Source organism: Trichechus manatus, unplaced genomic scaffold, assembly GCF_000243295.1.
Source record: "Trichechus manatus latirostris isolate Lorelei unplaced genomic scaffold, TriManLat1.0 scaffold00075, whole genome shotgun sequence".
Classification (NCBI taxonomy): domain Eukaryota; kingdom Metazoa; phylum Chordata; class Mammalia; order Sirenia; family Trichechidae; genus Trichechus; species Trichechus manatus.
Genome location: NW_004444011.1, coordinates 3,512,664 through 3,533,877, shown reverse-complemented (window position 1 = coordinate 3,533,877; position 21,214 = coordinate 3,512,664). Strand labels below are relative to the sequence as shown.

At 41.8% G+C, this 21,214-nt stretch overlaps 1 protein-coding gene across 7 annotated transcripts in view; it reads left to right on the top strand.

Moving 5' to 3' along the window:
• The window catches only part of KIAA1217 (KIAA1217 ortholog), a 401,508-nt gene that overhangs the window by 363,247 nt on the left and 17,047 nt on the right, over positions 1–21,214 (top strand). For all 7 annotated transcript variants that reach the window (XM_012556703.2, XM_012556704.2, XM_023735032.1 and 4 more), the window contains 5 exons: positions 3,649–3,824; positions 9,956–10,086; positions 10,601–10,748; positions 13,943–14,378; positions 17,421–17,604. In XM_012556703.2, the coding sequence (XP_012412157.1) occupies positions 3,649–3,824; positions 9,956–10,086; positions 10,601–10,748; positions 13,943–14,378; positions 17,421–17,604 (1,075 nt within the window). The remainder of the gene's footprint in view (positions 1–3,648; positions 3,825–9,955; positions 10,087–10,600; positions 10,749–13,942; positions 14,379–17,420; positions 17,605–21,214) is intronic.

Genomic DNA, 21,214 nt, shown 5'->3' with positions numbered 1-21,214 from the left:
AAAGGAAACCACACCAAGGCACGTCTTAATAAAATGGCTAAAATGAGGGCTAAACAGAAATATCTTAAAAGCAGCCAGAGGAAAAAGGACATATTACATGCAGGAAAACATAAATAAGAAATACCACTGACTTCTTGTCACAAACAAAAGGCAAGCTAGATGACAATGGAATGACATCTTTAAAGTATTTAAAGGAAGAAACTTTCAGAAAATAGAGGACACTTCCCAAATCATTTTAGAAGTCAGCATTACCCTGAGAGCAAAACTACACAAAAATGTTATACGAAAGAAAACCACAGACCAGATACAAAATTTAGCTCACAAATACAAATACGAAATGGATAATAGATCTTAAATATAAAATGAAAACTATAAAACTTCTAGAAGAAAACATAAGAGAAAAATCTCTGCAACTTTGAGGTAGGCAAAAACTTCTTAGGCAAGACTCAAAAATCCTAAGTCATAAAAAAATGTTATCAATTGCACTTCAGCAATATTAAACTCATCTGCTCTTTGAAAGACAAATAAAAAGGCAAGTCAGAAAATAGGAGAAAATATTAACCATACATATATCTGGCAAATTACTTGTATCAAGAATCTAGAAAGACTTATAACTCAATAACAAGAAAAATGTTTTTAAATGGAAAAAATTTGATAAGGCATTGCACGAAAGAAGATATACATTCAACAACATCAATAAAAAAGAAAATAAATTATTAAAACAGAAAAAAAAAACCCTATGGAGCAGTTCTAGTCTGCACAGATGGGGTCACCATGAGTTGGAATTGACTCCACAGCAAATAACAGCAAATCTAATCACCTCGTTTTCTGGAGTTTTAATTGTGCTGCTTATGATTCCTTGTTGTTTCTTTTCCATTTAAAATTGTGAGGAAAATGTCTAGTACACTTCCTGGCACATAATAAGTGCTTATGATTTTTGCTGTATGAATTACTTTTTTTTCCTTTTATCTCCTGTAATAATTTATAAGGTAGTCACCTTGTTTTATAGTCTACAGTGATTACTTCAAAGAGTTTTAACTGGAAAATTAAATGAAATTATATTATTTTCAAAAATAAAAAAAGAAGACATACAAATGTCCAATAGCACATGAAAAGAGACTCTGCATCGTTCATCAAAGCAGTACCTTCCTGCAGTATACTGACTGTTTTTAAGACCACTGATAGAAAGACATTAGCACAAGCAGCATGAGAGCGTGATAGTGAGCCACAGAGAGGTGGTAACCAAAGAATGATGCGTTTTTATTGGATTCACTCCCAGACAACCCACAGGCCCCACCTCCAGGTTTATGCTCTCTGATAAGCATAGCTGGTATTTACTGAGAGCTAGATTTGTGCCAGGCACTCTTAAGAGCACTTTATTTTATTGCCTCACTGAATCTCCATTACCCACCAATGAGATGTGAACTACCACTACCCCTTTTGGTGGCTAGACACAGAGAGATTGATAACTTGTCTACGGTCACACAGCTACAATGCGGTAAAACTAGAAGCTGAACCAAGGCAGTGTCTCTCTGGAGGCCAGTTAATCACAGAGCAGTGCTGATGCTGGGAACATGGCGGTGCCTCTGCTTTTGGCCCATATTGAAATGCCTTGTCGTTATTCAAAGGAAATGGAAAGCCTCACTGATGAGGTTTCAAGCAGAAGGCAACGTGATCAGATTGCATTTTCCCTCAATTTGCAGAGATAATAGGCCGCTGACAAAGATATCATCACTCCCATAGAGTAAAATACGGTTGCTGTGCAAGAGTCCAACAGAATCAGAAAACAAAGGAAACAATAACAGCTAATTGAAACTTCAGGGGAAGTTTTTTTGTTTTTGTTTTTGCTTTTTTTTTTTTTTTAAGTGGTCATGGGGACCACATGTGTGTCAGAGTAGAACTGTGCTTCATAGGGTTTTCAGTGGCTGATTTTTTGGACACCAGGATTTTCTTCAGAGGTGCCTCTGGGTGGATTCAAACTTTGAACCTTTCGGTTAGCAGCCAAGTGTGTTAACCATTTGCATCACCCAGGGATTCCAAGGAAACTTTAGGTATAATATAGTTCGGGGAGCCCTGGTGGCACAATGGTTAAGTGCCCTGCTGCTAACCAAAAGGCCTACGGTTCAAACCCACCAGCCGCTCTGCAGCGAAAAAAGACCTGTTAATCGGCTCCTGTAAAGTTTATAGCATGGGAAACCCTATGGGGCACTGCTACTCTGTCCTGTAGGTCGCTAGGAGTTGGATGACACACAGCAACAACATAATATAATTCTTTTTGGTGTTAGCTGCCATCGAGTCAACCTCCGACTCATGGTGTATAATATGATGACTATTTTTGGAGGCTGAATGAGTGAATTTACTTCCTAATATTGCTATGATAAAATTGTCCCACTTCAGGAAAACACTAAAAATGTGACCCCTTGGGAAACAGGACTCAAGTGTTTGACTAGATTTTTGTGAAGCCTCATGCAAACTATGCATTTCCAATACTCCCTAAGGTCCTTATGTGGCGCAAATGGTTTGCACTCAAGGAGCCCTGGTGGTGCAACAGTTAAGCACTCAGCTGCTAACCAAAACGTTGCTGGTTTGAACCTACCAGCAGCTACATGGGAGAAAGACCTGGTGATCTGCTTCCATAAGGATTACAGCCTAGAAAACCCTATTTGGCAGTTCTACTCACAGGGTTGCTATGAGTCAGAGTCTACTCAGTGGCACCCAACAACAACACTAGCTTAAAGGTTGCTGGTTCAAACCCATGCAGTGGTGCCATGGAAGGAAGATCTGTTTTCTTAAAGATTACAGCCAAGAAAACCCTATGGAGCAGTTCTGCTCTGTAACACATGAGGTCACCATGTGTCAGAATCAACTTGATTGCAGTGGGTTTGGTTTTTGCTTTTTTTTTCCTAGGGTGAGAAACTAGAGTGTTCTGGAAACTATGTGGAAATTATGGGTTTATATATATATGCAGTCTATGTGAAATTAGTAAATTGTTAAGAGCTTTGGGATCATCTGGAATCATTATCATCACCACTATCATCATCAAGGACAGTGTTTTAGGGTCAGTGATTACACGGTATTTGTTACATTGAACCATACAGACAAGGGGGCACAAATTCTCTTTCCGTATTCCATAGCCAACTCAACACTTGTTGAGTACCTATTCTATACCAAGCATTATCTCATTTAATCCTCAGAAAAACCCTGCCAGAGAAAGTGGCTCCCCGTCTTTAGAGATAAGGAAACTGAGACTAAGAGAGGCTAAGTAACTTGCCCAAGGTCTCACAGTGCACCAGTGAGAGGGTTTGGGATTAGATCCAAGATGTACTTGGTTCCAAAGCTGGTATGCTTGGTGCTTCCGATAAAAGTTTGTCATTGACTTTGTGCCCATTTTCCGTGATGCACTGATCAGAGTATGGAACAGATTTTATTTTTTTGCAGACACAGATGTTAAAGTCTGATTGTCAGTTGGCTGCTAAAACTCAAGTGTTGGTTGAAGAAGCAATATTATCTACAGTCTTTGCCCCTTCCCTTTCTTCTTGAGATAAATAAAGATTCAGCTATAGGGCTGATTACCCAGACCTGCTTCTGAAGACTGCAAGACATTCTGTCCGGCAGAGCCAGTTGGGGTTGATTTATTTTGTTCAACAGCTGCAGAACCAGGAGCTGCTGCGGGCAATGATGAAGAAGGCTGAGCTGGAAATCAGCAGCAAAGTGATGGAAACGATGAAGAGGTTGGAGGATCCTGTGCAGCGACAGCGCATCCTGGTGGAGCAAGAGAGACAAAAGTACCTTCACGAAGAGGAGAAGATTGTCAAGAAGTTATGGTGAGTGCCAGTCTCCTCTTGCATGTTTAGATGTTTAACTTTAAAAGGAAAATCTTCTTTGCCAACAAGGAGGCCCTTCCTAGTTGGTATTGTCTCCTTCCTGTCTTAATATTGAGCACCTCCTGTGTACAAGGCGTCCCTGGGTGGTGCAAACAGTTAACACAGTTGGCTGCTAACAGAAAGGTCGGGGGTTCAAGTCCACCCAGAGGTGACTCAGAAGAAAGGCCTGGTGATCTACTTCTAAAACATGAAGACATTGAAAACCTTATGGAGCACAGGTCTACTCTGATACACATGGGATTGCCATGAGTCAGAATCAACTACATGGCAACTGGTTTTTGTTTTTTACTATGTACAAGTCAGAGTTATGCTGGTTCTGGTTATCTGTGGAACTTAGCACCCTCCATTGAGGCCTAAGAAATCTGGCCATCCTCAGGAGGCTGAGCTAGTCTCTTTAAAAGTTGGAGCATCATACTCTTCTGTAGGGCTCAGCAGCACATAAAATTAAAAGGAGCAAATGGCAAAACCCAGTGATAAATGTGAAGTCTGTATCTAATCTCAATAAATTAAAATGAATAGCCCAAATAACAGAATACTAAAATTCTCTTCCTATTATTCAATTGTAGTTAAAATCTCAAAAGAGGAATTTAAATGTAAAGTATGTCTGGTACAGAATGAAATTTGCTTCCTTGAATGTTAAGAATCTTGTATAAGGTTCTGATTAAAGCATCTATAAAGTCCCACGGTTGAAATGAGCAGTGTTTTATTACCCCCCACCCAATCACGAGGGGAGGCACCTCTTTTATGTTAATGTATGTTTAGTAGGGCAAATCATAGAACTATTTCACCTCTTAGTACAATGAACAGTCATTTTTCTGGATGTTTGGTAATTCTCTTGTTTCTCGGAAAGCTTAAATTTCCCAACTTGGAATTGTAAGGGAGCAACTGTCAAATTCCTCTCACGACCAGAATGCCAGAAGTCTTCGTGTCCTAACGTGTATGTTCTATTGGATATCCAGGCTGTAGCGTATGTCATCCCTATGCCAACCCAGTATGTTTGATTAAAATTAGAATGTCCCTCTCAGTAGCAGTATAGTAAAAACAAAAATAAGAATTTGAATTATTATCTTCCGAATTAACCAAATTTGGCCCCTGTCCATGCCACGTCTCAAAATAGCTTCTAAAAATGTATTTAGTTCATACATTTCTGAACAGAAATCATCACCCACTATGAGGTACGAAGGCTATCTTTCTCTTAAATGTTTTTGTGACAGCCCAGCTAACTAAAACTAGGTCTCAATATTTTCTTTTAAACTTTTAAAAAATATATATCCTTTTAATAATATTTTTATAATTTTTCCAATAAAATTATGAGAAAAAGGAATTTCCTTTCTTTAAAAATTGTGTCAATTGGTTAGCTGAGAGAACCCTTACTTCCAGCCTAGAAAAGTCATCTTGAATCACAATAATATCCTGAGGCTAGTAGTCCAGCATAGGAATGAAGTTGGGAGGGCAACAGGATAAGCATGTCGCAAGAGGACATTATTTGGTTGGCATTGTAGCATGACCACACATAAATAAGATGTACACAGTGCCCTTGAAGAACATCACTCTAGCAGAGAACGTGTAAGTATGCATATAGCACAAAACAGGGATTTAGACGTGCCTGGTGAACCCTGGGTGGTGCAGTTAACATGCTCAACTGCTAACCAAAAGGTTGGAGGCTCAAGTCTACCCAGAAGCACCTGGGAAGAAAGGCCTGGGGATCTACTTCTAAAAAATCAGCCATTGAAAACCCTATGGAGCACAGTTCTTCTCTGACACACGTGGGGCTGCCATGAATTGGAGTTGACTTGATGGCAACATTTTTGTGTGTGTGTGAAGCTTCACAAAGGAAGGATTACTTCTGACTCCAGGAATCAGGAAGGGTAACATAAAATAAGTTATTCTTCATATGCCTCATAGATCAAGCACAGTACCATGCATGTAATAAGAGTCTCAAAAATGGTTTGTTAGACTAAATTGAGTTGGCCTTGAAGATAATGGGATTTCATCAGTGAAGGTCAGGGAGGAAAGGCCTTCCAGCAGAGAAACCCAGCAAACCAACAAGTCTCTGGACCAGTAAAGCACAGGACATCCTTAGAGACTTGTGAGTAGTCCATTTTGGCCGGGGTTGGGTGCAAGAATGCTAATGATATCTTGTGTTTGGGTTGTGCCATTTTCATTTGCATGGTGCCTTCACATACACTACTGTACTTGGGCCTTGGATGACTGGAATTTCCCTAGATAGAGCTTAGGAATCTGCATTTTACAAAGGTACGTGGGTGATTCTGAAGCACATTTACATTTGAGAGTTACTGCCCAGCATGATGAGGAGGTCACTGAAGTTTTTGATCAAGGAAGTAGTAAAATCAGAGCTGTATTTCTGGAAGTCTACTCTGGCAACCATATGCAGGACTGATTGAGGGGGAACGAGACTGGCGTCTGGGAAACCACACTGGAAGCTACTGTAATGGTTCAGGTAAAATGCAATAAGGCCTGAACCAAGAAGTAGAATAGGAATGGGAAAATAAATCAAATGCAAAATACACTGGGAAGTTTTAATCACTTAGGTTAGCTGATTGGATGAGTCAGGGTGGCAAGAGAGAGCCAGTTATAAAAGACAAATTGTTTCAACTCTGGACGATTAGGTGAACACACACACATACACACACCTAGTGGAAAATAAGTTCTCTTTTGGTCATGTTCAGTTAAGTTGCTGGTAATCCATTCAGAGAGATGAAATTTGGATCTAGAACTTTGTAGAAAAATTGGATCAAGATCATTTTTCTCTGGTGGGCTTCTAAATGGAATAGGTAGACTTCTAATATCAGTCAGATGAAATCTATTTTAGCAAACTGTATGCTTCTTTTTAACTAAAACCAAACCAGTTGTCATCAAGTCAGTTCCAACTCATGGCGACCCCATGTGTGTCAGAGTTGAACTTTGCTCCATAGGGTTTTCGACAGCTGATTTTTGGAAGTAGATCCCCAGGCCTTTCTTCAAAGGTGCCTCTGGGTGGACTCAAACCACTAACTTTTCAGTTAGAAGCTGGCCTTGAAGATGGTCAGTCTCTGGATGGCATGTAAACTGTTTGCACAACACAGGGACTCTTTTTTTTTTTTTTTAACTAAGGTAGCATGAAAAGCACTTCAAACAAGTAGAATGAATTTGCCTTTAAACCACAGCAGCTGTAAACACCTGACACCTGACATTCTGTTAAGCAGAATTGACATCTCAAACGTTATTGATTGCTGTAATATAGAAAATTTATTTTCAGCATTCATTTTAGCTCCATTGTCTCTTTTACAATTTGAATGAACAACTTTGATTTTTAATGCTTTATCTATTGTAAGTATCATAAACATAAATTCAAGTGCTGTTATAAATGTACAATAATATCAGTACACATTTTTGTATGTTCCCTGATTAACAAAGGAAAAGCTATGAAGTTTAAGGGTCTCTTGTGTGCAGGGTTATGAAATCCAAGAGACATATTGTGTAGAAGGGATTAAAATAGGATTATAGGCAAAGGATAGACATCAAATCAGATAACAGCTCCTTATAATATTAATTACAAATTGGCAGGCTTGTGGTTGTTGCTATAACGTGATAGCATTTGGGTCTTAGCTTTTCCATCAAAGCTCTGAAGGACTGGCCAGTGTGTCCAGCAAATCCGTTATAACAATTCTGTTTGGCTATGAAATGAGAAAGAACATTTCCGCACAGTCGTCCCGTATTCAGAGTTCTTAGAGGGACGGCACACATTCTCTCCGTCTCAGGGACATAATTGCTGTACAAGTCTCCTCTGGGTGTGTTCACATAACACTGGCTACCTTTCCATAGTTTGTGAATGTGGAAAGTGAGCAACCAAGGCTTCCTGTCATCTGAAGGAGCATTATTTCATCAGAAGTAGACACGGGTAATTTTGGTCCATTGTCTGTAATGGAAATAAAGACATCACCAAAAACTCCATCATGGTTCTCAGAGGTGGATGAATTTGTAACTTTCCCTGATCCTGTTGTATTTATGCAAAGTCCTACCTGAATCCCACCTCCAGCTGCTAAGAGAGTGCATCCATTTGCTCACCTCGTGGAATGGATCTTTGTGCGCCATCTTTTTAGAGATTCCCCATGCCTTCCTTTTTCTCTTTCCCCTGCCTGCTCCACACGCCGGGCTCCAAGAGGTAGAATTGCTGTTTGCTTACTGCCACCTAGTGGTTCTTCATTCCTCAAAGTTCTTTTCCTCCATTTCTTTGAGCAGATTTTCTGTTGTTGGGATTTATAGGCAAACTGACATGATACAAACATGTATTTAAGATTGTGTTATTAACGTGCCCAGGAGGCAGGATGTTGTTGATGTTGTTGTTTGTTTTTAAGTGAAGTAGAAGATCTTAATTTAGCTCTACTGGAGCTGGCATGAAGGAGCCCTGGTGGCGCAGTGGTTAAAGCAATCGACTGCTAACTGAAAAGGTCAGCAGTTTGAAACCACCAGCGGCTCCGCGAGAGAAAGATGTGGCAATCTGCTTCCATAGAGATTTACAGCCTTAGAAACGCTATTGGGTTGCTATGAGTCGGAATCGACTTAACAGCAGTGGGTTTGGGTTTGGGTGGGGGAGCTGGTACACCTTAAGTGTATGTGTGTTTGTGACACACATACACAGCAGAAATCAGGGCTGTGATCATTTCTTCTCCTTGTCTCTTGGAGAGGATGTCCTGTCATCCAATCATTGATGACAGGACAGTCAGTTTAAACCAAAGGTTCTCACTCAGGGGCAATTTTGCCTCCTTCCCACCCCAGGGACATTTGGTAATGTCTGGAGACATTTTTGTTGTCACAAGTTGGGGAGCATGCTACTGGCGTCTAGTGGGTAGAGGCCAGGGATGCTGCTAAACATCTTACAATGCACAGGACAGCCTCTACAACAAAGAATTATCTGGCCCAAAATGTCAATAGTGCTGAGGTTTAGAAACTGATATAAACCAGTTCAGACTTCTCATTTTGTTCCACCATAGCTTGCTCTTTCTTCCCATTCAAGTTACAAAATACACACATCCCTCCCTTAGCTGGCACTGGCACCATTGAAAATGGTAGCAAAGAGTGGGCCCTTTGCATGTGGGGTCTTAAAAGCTAGCGAGCAGCCATCTAAGATACATCAATTGGTCCCAACCCACCTGGAGCAAAGGAGAATGAAGAACACCAAAGACACACGAAAAATATTAGCCCAAGAGACAGAAAGGGTCACATAAACCAGAGACTCCATCAGCCTGAGACCAGAAGAACTAAATGGTGCCCGGCTACCACTAATGACCACCCTGACAGGGAAGACAACAGAGAATCTATGATGGAGCAAGAGAAAAGTGGGGGACAGAACTGAAATTCTAGTAAAAAGACCAGACTTAAAGGTCTGACTGAGACTGGAGGGACCCTGGAAGACATGGCTCCCAGACTCTCCGTTAGCCCAGAACTGAAACCATTCCCGAAGCCAACTCTTCAGACAAAGATTAGACTGGACTATGGGACATAAAATGATATTCATGAAGAAAGAGTGCTTCTTAGCTCAAGTAGATACATGAGACTAAATAGGCAGCTCCGTCCAGAGGTGAGTTGAGAAGGCAAAAAGGGACAGGAGCTGGTTGAATAGAAACGGGAAATCTGAGGTGGAAAGGAGGAGTGTGTTGTCACATTATATAGGGAGAGCAGCTAGGGTCACATAGCAATGTGTGTATAAATTTTTGTATGAGAAACTGACTTGAACTGTAAACTTTCACTTAAACCACAATTAAAAAAAAAAAAGAGTGGGCCCTTTGTCAGCCAGCCATGATCATCCCTTTGGCCAATCTTGGGGCCTCCCCATGAATAAGTCCTGGCAAAATTTCTTTGTACCTGTCTTCTACCTCAGCAAAATATTTGAACCAAACCAAACTACTTTTCTAAGATGGGTTCCCACATCTGAGTGAAAGGCTAGAGGAGGGCTGGGACAGAATATAAAATGGGCAGCTTTGACCTCTCTAGCTGCTTTGCTACTACACCTGTCCCTGTTGAAGCCCTTAGTGCTCAGTTTGGTCTTCTGGTCTGCTTGCTCCCTACAGTGAGTTGGAAGACTTTGTTGAAGACTTGAAGAAGGACTCTGCATCAGCTGGCCTAGTGGTTACTGTAAAAGACGTGGAAGATGGAGCATTCCTCCTGCGACAAGTGGGAGAAGCTGTAGCTTCCCTGAAAGGTGAGCTTCTGCCTGGAGGGGAGAAGCCTGAGGTGTTTCCTGGGGTGTTTAAAAACCTATCAGATAATAAAGGAATCATTCATTCATTCAGCGTCTACCATGTGCCAGGCACTGTTCTAGGCACTTGGGGTACATCACTGAACAAAATAGACAAACGCCCTGCCCTCTTGGAGGACCTCTTGGATACCACACGATTTAGGACTAAGTGATAAGGTTCTATTTGCTAGACTCTTACAATATGCCAGGACAACTGTACCAAACTCATTAAAAACAACTCTAAGGGACAGCTGACCTTGCCCAAGACGTACCGATAGGAAGTGAGGCCCAAAGTCACTGTGTACCCAGCTCTCTGTGACACTCTTCTTTGCTCTTAACCCACTGCCTCCTGAAGACGCGTGACCTGCACCATGGCTTAATGAACTGTGCAGCTCAGCCTTATCCAGTGGCGGTGGGGGTGGCGGGTTGCAGCTCTGGGTTTTTCTCCTAGCGTTAACCAGCTGGTTTTGGCCTGCAGGAGAATTTCCAACCTTACAAAATAAGATGCGCGCCGTCCTCCGCATCGAGGTGGAGGCCGTACGGTTCCTGAAGGAGGAGCCACATAAGCTGGACAGTCTCCTGAAGAGAGTGCGGAACATGACCGACGCCCTGACCGTGTTGCGGAGGTGACCGGGCTTCCAGCGAGGCTGGGGCGGCCGCAGAGGGGCTGTGCTGGGAACGTCAGGGTTCCGTGCTCAGGACTTATCCACCTCTTAGTTCTCGTGCCTCCTTTCAGTATGAATTGAGGCTATAATTCCTCAGCACAGGCTTGCTGCATTTGGCACATCCTAGGGCTTAAAATTAGGAAACACAGTAAACATTTTTTTAACAATCATCTGAAGGTGAGTTTTTTTTTTTTTTAAATAACATTTTGAAGTTGAATTAATCAAAATAATTTATTAGGACGGTTCAGTCAAACTCTCCCAGAAACTAATGCAAACCGAGCTGATGCAGAGGAGGAAGCAGCTACCTGAATACCTACTTAGTTCCTGAAATGGGATGTGTAGCCTTAGTAGATTTGGGGAAGACTCTAAGTAGATCCTAAGACTATTTACATGCTTCTTTCTGAATGATAATCAAAAGGAAATTTCATGGATTAAACTGTGGATTTAATGCCAAAAAAAAAAAAAAAAGCCTCCTTAATTTCAAGAAGCCTTTGTGGTGCAGTGGTTGAAGTGCTGGACTGCTAACCAAAAGGTCGGTGGTTTGAACCCACCAGCCACTCCAAGGGAGAAAGATGTCTGCTTCCATAAAGATTACAGCCTTGGAAACCCTCTGGAGCAGTTCTACTCTGTCCTGTAGGGTCACTATGAGTCGAAATCCACTCTACAGCAACGAGTTTAGTTTTGGTTTTTTGTTTTTTCCTTCACTTCAAGCACAGAGATGACCAAAATCGCTTCCTCCTGCAGAGTCCATATCTAACTGAGTAGAGGAAAAAATTGTACCTGGATTAAATTTTCTGATTGATTCACTCAATTCAAATTGCCAGTGTGAACTTTTTTTTCCAGTAGGATAAAAATCTGATAAAAGAATTCTTCACTAAGCCCTTAGCTAAATATGTAACCCATCCCCATAAGCCACCCTTACTAAGTAGAAATAAATAGTAGCCTGGCAGTAAAACTGCTCCATGCTCCCTTCTCTTGCCTGAAAAACAAATAAAAGAAATGTTTAGACCCAGCACAGAGGGATGAAGCTTAGTATTTATCTTATCTCCATGGAATGCAAGTTCTTTAAAAAGTTGGGACTGTATGTTTTTTAATGTGTGATTTTTGTTTTTTTTGTCCCGTAAATCCTCAGTAGTGAGAGTGATAAACCAGATAAATAACTTTAAAAATAAAAATACAGAAGTTTTATCTGCCATTAGGCTTGCCATCACAAGCCTTTATACTAATTAATGTTTTCTTAGTATCTTTTGTGTATAACTGACTCGGCTGGGCACTGCGGAAGATGCAGGAGAAAGGGAGGAATAAGCATGCCCCCAATTCGTCTGCTAACTGAAAGGTCAGCTGTTCAAACCCACCCAGCATAGCCACCAGAGAAAAGACCTGGTGATCTGCTCCCATAAAGATTATAGCCTAGGAAACCCTATGGGCAGTTCTTCTCTGTCCTATAGGGTCACTGTGAGTTGGAATCAACTTGACAGTACACATCAAGCACAAGATGCTTACGGCCCAGCAGGGAAGATAAAGCAGGTGGACAAACAGTCACAGTTCAGCACTGACTTAGGGGCTTGGGATGCTGAAGTGGTTTGGTACGTATTGAATTTGACATGCTGGAAGGATATCTCAACAGAGCTGCCCATTAGGCACTTAGAATCTACGTGGAGTGAAGTTCAAGAGACCCTGACTAACTCAGTTTCAGGAAGAAAGGGAAGGAGGGAGGATGGATTTAGAACTGGAAGTCACCTTCATGGAAACAATTGTTGAAAAAGGAAGAGATGGCCAAGAAAGAGATTAGAATGAGAGGAAAGGAGAAAATAAATCCTTGGGAAATACCTGTATTTAAGAGGCTAGGATAGGTAAAGTAAACAACAAAAGAAACAGAGACGTGAGTGGCAGAGGAGTTATAGAATGCACTATCTTTCATCAAATCAAAGAAAAGAGCATTTTAATAAGAAAGGAATATGGAGAAAGGGATGGAACCTAATTAAAAATATGGGTCAAGTGGTGTGCTTGACACTGTCTTACATATATTGTAACTTTACGGCATTAATCATAACAGCAGCCCCTGAGGAAGGCAGTATCATCGTCATCATCATTGTCATTATTATATTTTACAGAAAATTATCTGACGTTCAAAATGGAGCAGTGATCTCCCCAACATTATGTAGCTAGAACATGGTAGAGGTGACATTAAAAGCAGATCTGTCTGTCCCAAAGTCCATGTCTTCACCACTGAACCATGAGTAGACATGGACAAATAGCATCACATGCCTTCAGTAAGCAGCAGAGGATGAGGACTAAAAACACCTGTTAGATTTGGAAGGCACTATTGAACTTGCCAGGAGACTCAGCTGAGTACAAGTGGGGAAAGCCAGATAACAACAGGTTGAGGGACAAGAACAAGGAATCAGAATTAGTGCATTATCTACTCTCTCAAGATGTTTGGCAGTGAAAGGAGGGAGAGTATGGAGGTTTTAAGAAAGCTTTGGAGTCGTGGGGTGGTGTAAACAGTTAATATGCTTGGCTGCTAACTGAAAGATGGGAGGTTTGAGTTTAACTAGAGGTGCCTTGGAAGAAAGACCTGGCAATCTACTTCTGAAAAATCAGCCATTGACAACCCTATGGAGCACACAACTCTGCTCTGACACACACTGGGTTGCCACGAGTTGGGATTGACTCAACGGCAACTTGTTTGGTATTTTTTTGGAAGGAAGCTTTTGAAACTGTAACTGAGTATATCTGAGGGCCATACAGGTCAGGATCAGGTGGAAGAGAGTGATATTAAAATAATACTATCCACTGCATGCCACCACTACCCAAACAGTGATGGAATCATGCCAGTCTATGCCCAACAGCACCATCGGAAAGGGAAAGACAGACCATCTCCTGAGAAAAGGACTGAAAAATCAGCTGCCAGAGATATCTAGCAGGCAATGCAAGGGCTTTAGGAAGTTGCCATGGAAACCTTCAACCCTGAGCTGCTACTCTGAGTTTCAGAATGTTTTAATTTTGAAACAAAACCTTTCCTGGCTTTGGGATGACATAGCATTCAAGTATGCCACGATAGTAAAATGGGAGTTACCGTACACCACAATAGTAAAATGGGAGTTACCATACGTATTTTAATGGTTAACACTGCCATGCCTGGTTTCTCCTAGACATGTCACTGATGGGCTCTTGAAAGGTACAGATGCAGCCCAAGCCGCACAGTACGTCGTGATGGAAAAGGCCACTGCGGTGGAAGTCCTGAGGAACCAGGAGGATGCCCCCCACACCACAGGCCAGCCCCTCTCCGGCGCAGGAGTCCCTGGTGATGTGAAGTCAGAGGTGGTGACGGTGCACCATGCTCAGAGTGCGCCTGTTGTCATCCAGCCCTCTCAGCACTCCTCATCCTTGCTCAACCATGCCCAGAACTTGCCTGGGGGGCCAGGGCCTCACCCGGCCAGCCCTCCAGCCGTCCCACAGGAAGTAGCGTCTGCTCTACAGCCAGCCCCTCAGTCCCCACAGATGCCCGTGAATGGTTCCACCATGCAGGGCCTGTTCATTGAGGAAATCCACAGTGTGAATGCCAAGAACAGGGCTGTGTCTATTGAGGTAGAGTCCTATTTCCATGTCTTTTAACCCCATAAAGGAGTGTAACACGTGGTCCTTTCCCTCAAGGAATTTACAGACTGTTTGTAGAGATAATTCCTATATGTATCAAAAGGTAGATTTTTAAAACTGTAGATGGGTTTCCAGGGGCAGTGTTGGTTCAGTGGTAGAATTCTCCCTTTCCATGTGGGAAACTCAACTTCAGTTCCCGGCCATTGCACTCATGTGCGGTCGCCACCTGTCTGTCAGTGGAGGCTTGAGTGTTGTTATGATGCTAAACAGGTTTCAGTGGAGCTTCTAGTCTAAGATGGGCTAGGAAGAAAGGGCTGGCAATCTACTTTCAAAAATCAACCAGTGAAAACCCTATCAATCAGTGCACTGGGTTGCCACATACTGGGGGCTGACTTGAGGCCTCCTAACAACAACAAACCAATGGGTTTCAACAGCCAGATTAGGAAAAGGGTAGATCATATTTCAGAGAAGGGTGCAGACCTATGAGAAGGTGAGGCAGTGGGGTGCTGGTAAATGTTCATCCAAGCTTTCTAGGGGGACATGTCCTGATCTGTAGCATTTGCCAATTTTCATGGTGTAAATACTTCCACTGTAACCAATTTTGAGCTACAATATGCCATCACCGAGCATGGTGTTGGGAAGAAATGTGGCAATCAGTTCTCCTGAGCTAGTGTGAGCCGGCTTCAGCACACCAGTGATATGCTGAAGATGAGGGTTTGCCACCTGCGGCTGATCATGAAAGATAAATAGAATCTGGGTAAGCAGAGAATTGTGGTTGAGGGCATTCTAGGACAGAGGTGTGCTGGAGGAAAAAGCTGCGACTGTAAGTTAAACCTGTTTAACTAGCACAAGAAAGAGGGGATAAGTCTGGAAACAGATTTGGGCGAGCTTGAATACCGGCCCAAGATGTCTAAAGTTTATTTTGCAGGTATCAGAGAAATGCTGCCACTTTTGACCAGTGATAAAATGGTGTCTTCAGGAAGTTAATCTGGAAACATATACAGAATTGATTGAGGTGGGGATTTAGAAGTAAGGGAACTAGATGGGAAGTTAATAGAGTATCCTAAGGGTAAAAGACAGAAGCAGTCAGAATTGAAAGAGAAAACTAAATCCTAAGGTGACACAACATACAGAAAAATCAGGCTATGTTTTTAAGTGTTCTTTTTATCAGGAGCTGGTATCAATACTCAAATAATACATTATGCTTTCCTAGCTCTCTCCTACAACTTGTCCACCATTCATTGATATCTGTCCCCAGCAACCTGGTTCCTAACCTTCCAGCCTGTCTTGAAAGTCATCATTGGGTAACTCAGGTTGGGCATGTCCAGTTGACCTCTTGCTAAAGCCAAGTTCATGGCTGTTGGGCTCTGAACACTACATAGCTTTTCTCTGTTCCAATATCAGTGACAATGCCCCTTATCTGAGTCAGCTATTTAAAAAATGCATATCACTGTAGGGGGTGGAAATACGATAGGATGAATATGATTCTATCACCAGTGCTTGTTAGGTAGGGTAGATGAGAGGCTTGAAAACACATTTCCTCCCGAGAATTAGTGGATCAGCCTCTTTCATCTTGATATTTAAAAGATGTCATTACAACAACTCATTTAGCTAACAAATATTTATTGAGCACTCTCTGGGCATAGTGTGTGTGTTTTAAGTCTTGAAGAGGGATTATGAGTCATCTCTGAAAATACCTTGATGTATAAGTAAGGAGACCTGGGTCTTACTCCCAGTTCTGCCACTGACTAGTGGGCTGAGCTTCACTAGCCCCTGCTGTGCGTGAGGCGGTCATAGGCACTGGGCGTAGGCAGTGAACAAAACGGACAAAGCCCATGCCCTTGAGAAACTTACTTACTTGTAGGAAGAGATGCAGAATAAATATATGCCAGGTGATAATAAATGCTACGGAGAAAAATTAAAGGACAATAGGAATGTTGAAGGGGGTGATTGCTGTTGATATAGAAGGAATCTTGAGCAAATCCTTCACCTCACTAGGACTCAGCCTGCTCATATGTGACAAGTGTCATTTGGTGATCTCCAGGGTGGCGCAGGACCAGGTATCGAGTCGGAGTCGACTCGACGGCACCTAACAACAACAGCAACAAGGTCCTTTCCGATTCTTATGTTATGTAGTTCCACTAACCCTGGTACTAATTTCCACTTTGCCCTCCTGCAGTGACTAATATGCACTCTCTAAAATCACAGAGAAGTGTTCTTTTTAAAATGTACAGGTATTTAAAAATACATTGTATGTATTTTATGTATATTTTCCTATCATAGAACTTGATGATGCTTCCAGGTCATTTAACCAACCCCTTCATCTCATAAGTGAAAATCTGGACCGCAGGTTATATAGCAATTCTGTGACAGAAGTGGAACCAGAATGTAGAATTCTTTATTCCTAGAGAGTATTTTTATTTTTGTTTCTATTTGTTTGAACATGTCATCTATGATGAAAACTCAATTTAGGAGAACAAAAAATTGGTGGTGGGAGATATAACTTTGAAAGTGTATTTCTGTGTCCCCTTTTATTTAATGTTAGTAGAAGTATGTAGTAAGTGCTCCAAAAAAAAAAAACCCATTGCCGTCAAGTCGATTCAGACTGATAGCAACCCTATAGGACAGAGTAGAACTGCCCCGTAGGGTTTCCAAGGAGCACCTGGTGGATTCGAACTGCTAACCTTTTGGTTAGCAACCATAGCTCTTAACCACTGTGTCACTAGAATTTCCCAGTAAGTGCTCAGTAGTGACTTAATGAGTGAATCTGGGTTTCTGAGCTTGCTTCTCTCTGCGAGAATATCACTTGGGCTTACCTGGTAGCCCATTTAGCTGCAGAAGATATGGCAGATGGCAGAAGAGTCAACTAGCCTGAACTTGGCAATGATTGAGGTGCAAAATGGAAACCAGGGCATTATTTTACAAGCATTTTAACTGTGTTACACCTCCTCCCCACCGTTATGAACTCTCTGAACTATTAATTAACTTTTCCCTCTGGTTTTTAAACTTTCTTCACTTGCTATTTTCCTTCAGAAAGCAGAAAGGAAATGGGAAGAGAAAAGGCAAAATCTGGACCACTACAATGGAAAAGAGTTTGAGAAACTCCTGGAAGAAGCTCAGGCCAATATCATGAAGTCAATCCCAAACCTGGAGATGCCACTGTCCTCAAGCTCATTGCCAAAAGGAGAAGCTCCAGGGGACAAGTTAGAACTTTCAGGTAAGATGTGGTCCCATGGCAGGTATCTACTGCGCTGTTTAGGGTAACCATCCTCGGATCAGCATTTTGCCACCAGCTTAAACAAATGCTGGTCACCGTGACCACTTTCTCTTCTTAAGAATCACATAAAATTGAAAAGTTGGAAGAGCAAATCCCCAGGTGTTCCCCTAGAGCCTTGCTACTACTCTTTATCTATAACAATAGTAGGGAAACTGTGTTCTTTTTTGGATACTAGGACAATGCCCAATAAATTTAAATTCCCAGCTTCTGCATTTCCTGTGAGTTTTCTGACACTTCAGAGCGCCAGCTGGGAGAAGATGAGCCCTGCATTTAAAACAAGAGCTTTTTAGATGCTGCAGAAATAAAACTCCAGCTTTTATGAGCTGTTGGGGGATATTAGATCATAAGGCAAAATTGCATTTTTTACATCAAAATTATTAGAATATATACTTAACCAACTAGACTATGAAAGTTAAGCATCAATATCAATAATAATATAAAATAACCTTTCAAAAACTCAACCTACTAAATCTCCAGCCGTTTACAAGCCATGTGGCTTTTTCTGATCTCAAAATTATGCAAAAAGACATTATTTTACTTGCATCCCAGTGTCTCTGCCGAGTCACAGTCAATGATGCCTAGTTTGGCAACTTAATTTTAAAAGGAATTGCCATTTTTAACTTGGATATCTCAAAGAACATTAAAGTGGATGCATTGTATAACCACTGTAATACTCTCGCCCCAGTTTTGCAATCCACAAAATCTCTCTAAAGCTCCATTCACTAAAACTCCCCTCTCATCTGCCTTAAGAGTCTTTTCTCACTTCCTTGCCCCCACCTGCCAGCTGTGATGGCCTCTCTAGGACCCGTGGAGGACCAGGTAAGAACTGCCCATGAAGGGAAGGGCCCCAGGAAGGAAAACTCTGATCTCCCTAAGTTCCCATGGAGAATTTCCAATTGATAAAATTATCTACCTCATTACATTTATAATTTGCTCAATTTTATTCTTGATGTTTTATGTAGTTCTCATAGCTGCCACGTCATGTGATTGTGCAACAAAAATATAATGTTACATTTGGTTAGCTTACCTCATTTGGGCTTTATATTCTTTCATATTAAAAACATATATATATATTTTTATAATTATCTCCCTAAGTTTGTTTTACTCATTTAAAATGCCCTTTTAAAAAAAAAAAACAAAAACAAAAACACATGGCCTGTTTTTCTTTTTTTTTTTCCTGGAAAGATTTTACTAATATATCAGTTGCTGTCGAGTCAACTCCGACTCATGGTGACCCTGTGTGTGTCAGAGTAAAACCGTACTCCATAGGGTTTTCAATGGCTGATTTTTTGGAAGTAGACTTCCTGGCCTTCCTTCTGAGGTACCTCTTGGTGGACTCAAACCTCCAACCTTTCAGTTAGTAGCCGAACTTGTTAACTGTTTGCATCACCCAGGGACTCCCCAGTAATATACCCAAAAAAACCCACTGCTGTCTGGTCGATCGTGACTCAGAGTGACCCCATAGGGTTTCCAAGGCTGTAAATCTCTACAGAAGCAGACTGCCACATCTTTTGCCCGTGGAGCTGCTGGTGGTTTTGAACCGTTGACGTTTTAGTTAGCAGTCAGTTGCTTTAACCACTGCTCCACCAGGGCTACTCTAATATACAGTAATATACAGGCCACCATAAATGTGTAAAGATGTCTATTATTACCTATAAATGTCGGTTTCTATCGTTTTAATTTATTTGTCCTGGATGTTACTGTTTTCATGTATTTTTGTTTACTAATGAGGTAAAATTCTAACTTTGGAGTTTTAAAAACCATCTATATTTTCTCTTGTGTGAACTGTCTGACTGTTAGATAATGGGGACGGACGGACAGTTAAAATAGCTGAGAATTGATGGGAAATTTGGGGAATTTCCTCCACAGCTGGGGCTCTGGCGGCACAGTGGTTAAGAGCTTGGCTGCCAACCAAAACATTGGCAGTTCACATCCACCAGCTGCTCCTTGGAAACTGTATGGGGCAGTTCTGCTGTGTCCTATAGTGTCGCTGTAGTCAGAATCGACTGCACAGCAATGGGCACCACTTCAGTCACACACTGAAGGAGAGAACTGTGCACACTCCAGGGCTGGTGGGCCTGGACAAATCCCTAGAAGGCATAGGAAGCTGAGGCAGCCACCAGGAGGTGGGACTGTGGCTGATGAACAAGCTGTGTGGTCTGATGCGCTGTAGCCCTAAAACCCACCTTCCTCCTGCATGAGGCAGGAATCGTTCTCCTACAGATAATCACTGGCACCTATCCCTGATGATTTACCGAAGTCTTTATTACAGTTTTAATTAGAAACTCCTCAAAAATCTCCTCTAAACAGCTCTGTCCTGATTTCTCAGAAAAGGGAGGCAGCCATGTAGCTAGAGAGAGTCCTGACAAAGCTCTTAGAAACTCCAGACCCTGAACTTCTGGTTCTACTGCTTTTATGAGCTCTTGGACAGAATCTCAGTGAGGAATGTTGACAAAGGGCAGGAGTGAGGCTGCTTGTTTGAGTTTCCTACGTGGAAACCCCGGTGGCATAGTGGTTAAGAGCTATGGCTACTAACCAAAAGGTCAGTGGTTCAAAACCACCAGGCCCTCCTTGGAAACCCTATGGGGCAGTTCTACTCTGTCCTGGAAGTTCACTATGAGTCAGAATCCACCCAATGGAAATGTGTTTTCTTTTGGTGGGGGAGCTAAGCAGGTACCTCCATCTCCTAACCTTTGATGCCAACACAAATTTACAATTCTATAATTTCTGCATTCATTGCCTCCTTTTTGTTAGTAAAGAACCTTTTCCAACCATATAAACATGACCAAAAAGTCTACTTTCTCTCTGGCTCTGTTCTTTATTCCCATTTGTGTCCCATTTTCTCTCTATTTTATTCTGACATTCCCCCTGCACAAATCCCTCTTGCAAAAGCTGTTTTTCAGACCAGGGAATAGAGGTTTTAGAGGCCACGCAGAAGGCTCTGGATTTGCCTTTAGGCTCTCTGGTCTGTCATCTCTCTGAGTAATACTCAGTTTTCTTGCATAACAAGAAATTCATTTAATAATAATAGCTATTACTTGCATAGCATTTACAGTATGCCAAGCACTGTTCTAAATGCTGTATGTATACTAAGTCATTTAATCCTCACAATAATCCAGCAGAGGAGATGCTATTATAATCCCCATTTTATGGATGAGAAAACTGAGGCACAGAGAGGTTAAGTAACTTGATAGGGTCTTTCTGGGATTTACATCCAGACCGTCAGACTCCAGAGTTGATACTCTTAATCCCTGCACTATGGAGAGAAGAGATTTTTTTTTTTTAATTGTACTTTAAGTGGAAGTTTACAATTCAAGTTAGTCTCTCATACAAAAATTTATACATACATTGTTATATGACCCTAATTGCTCTCCCTGTACTGTGACAGCACACTCCTCCTTTCCACCCCTGATTTCCCATGTCCATTCAACCAGCTCCTGACCCTCTCTGCCTTCTCATCTCACCTCTGGACAGGAGCTGCCCATTTAGTCTCATGTATCTACTTGAGCTAAGAAGCACGCTCTTCACGAGTTATCATTTTATGTCCCAC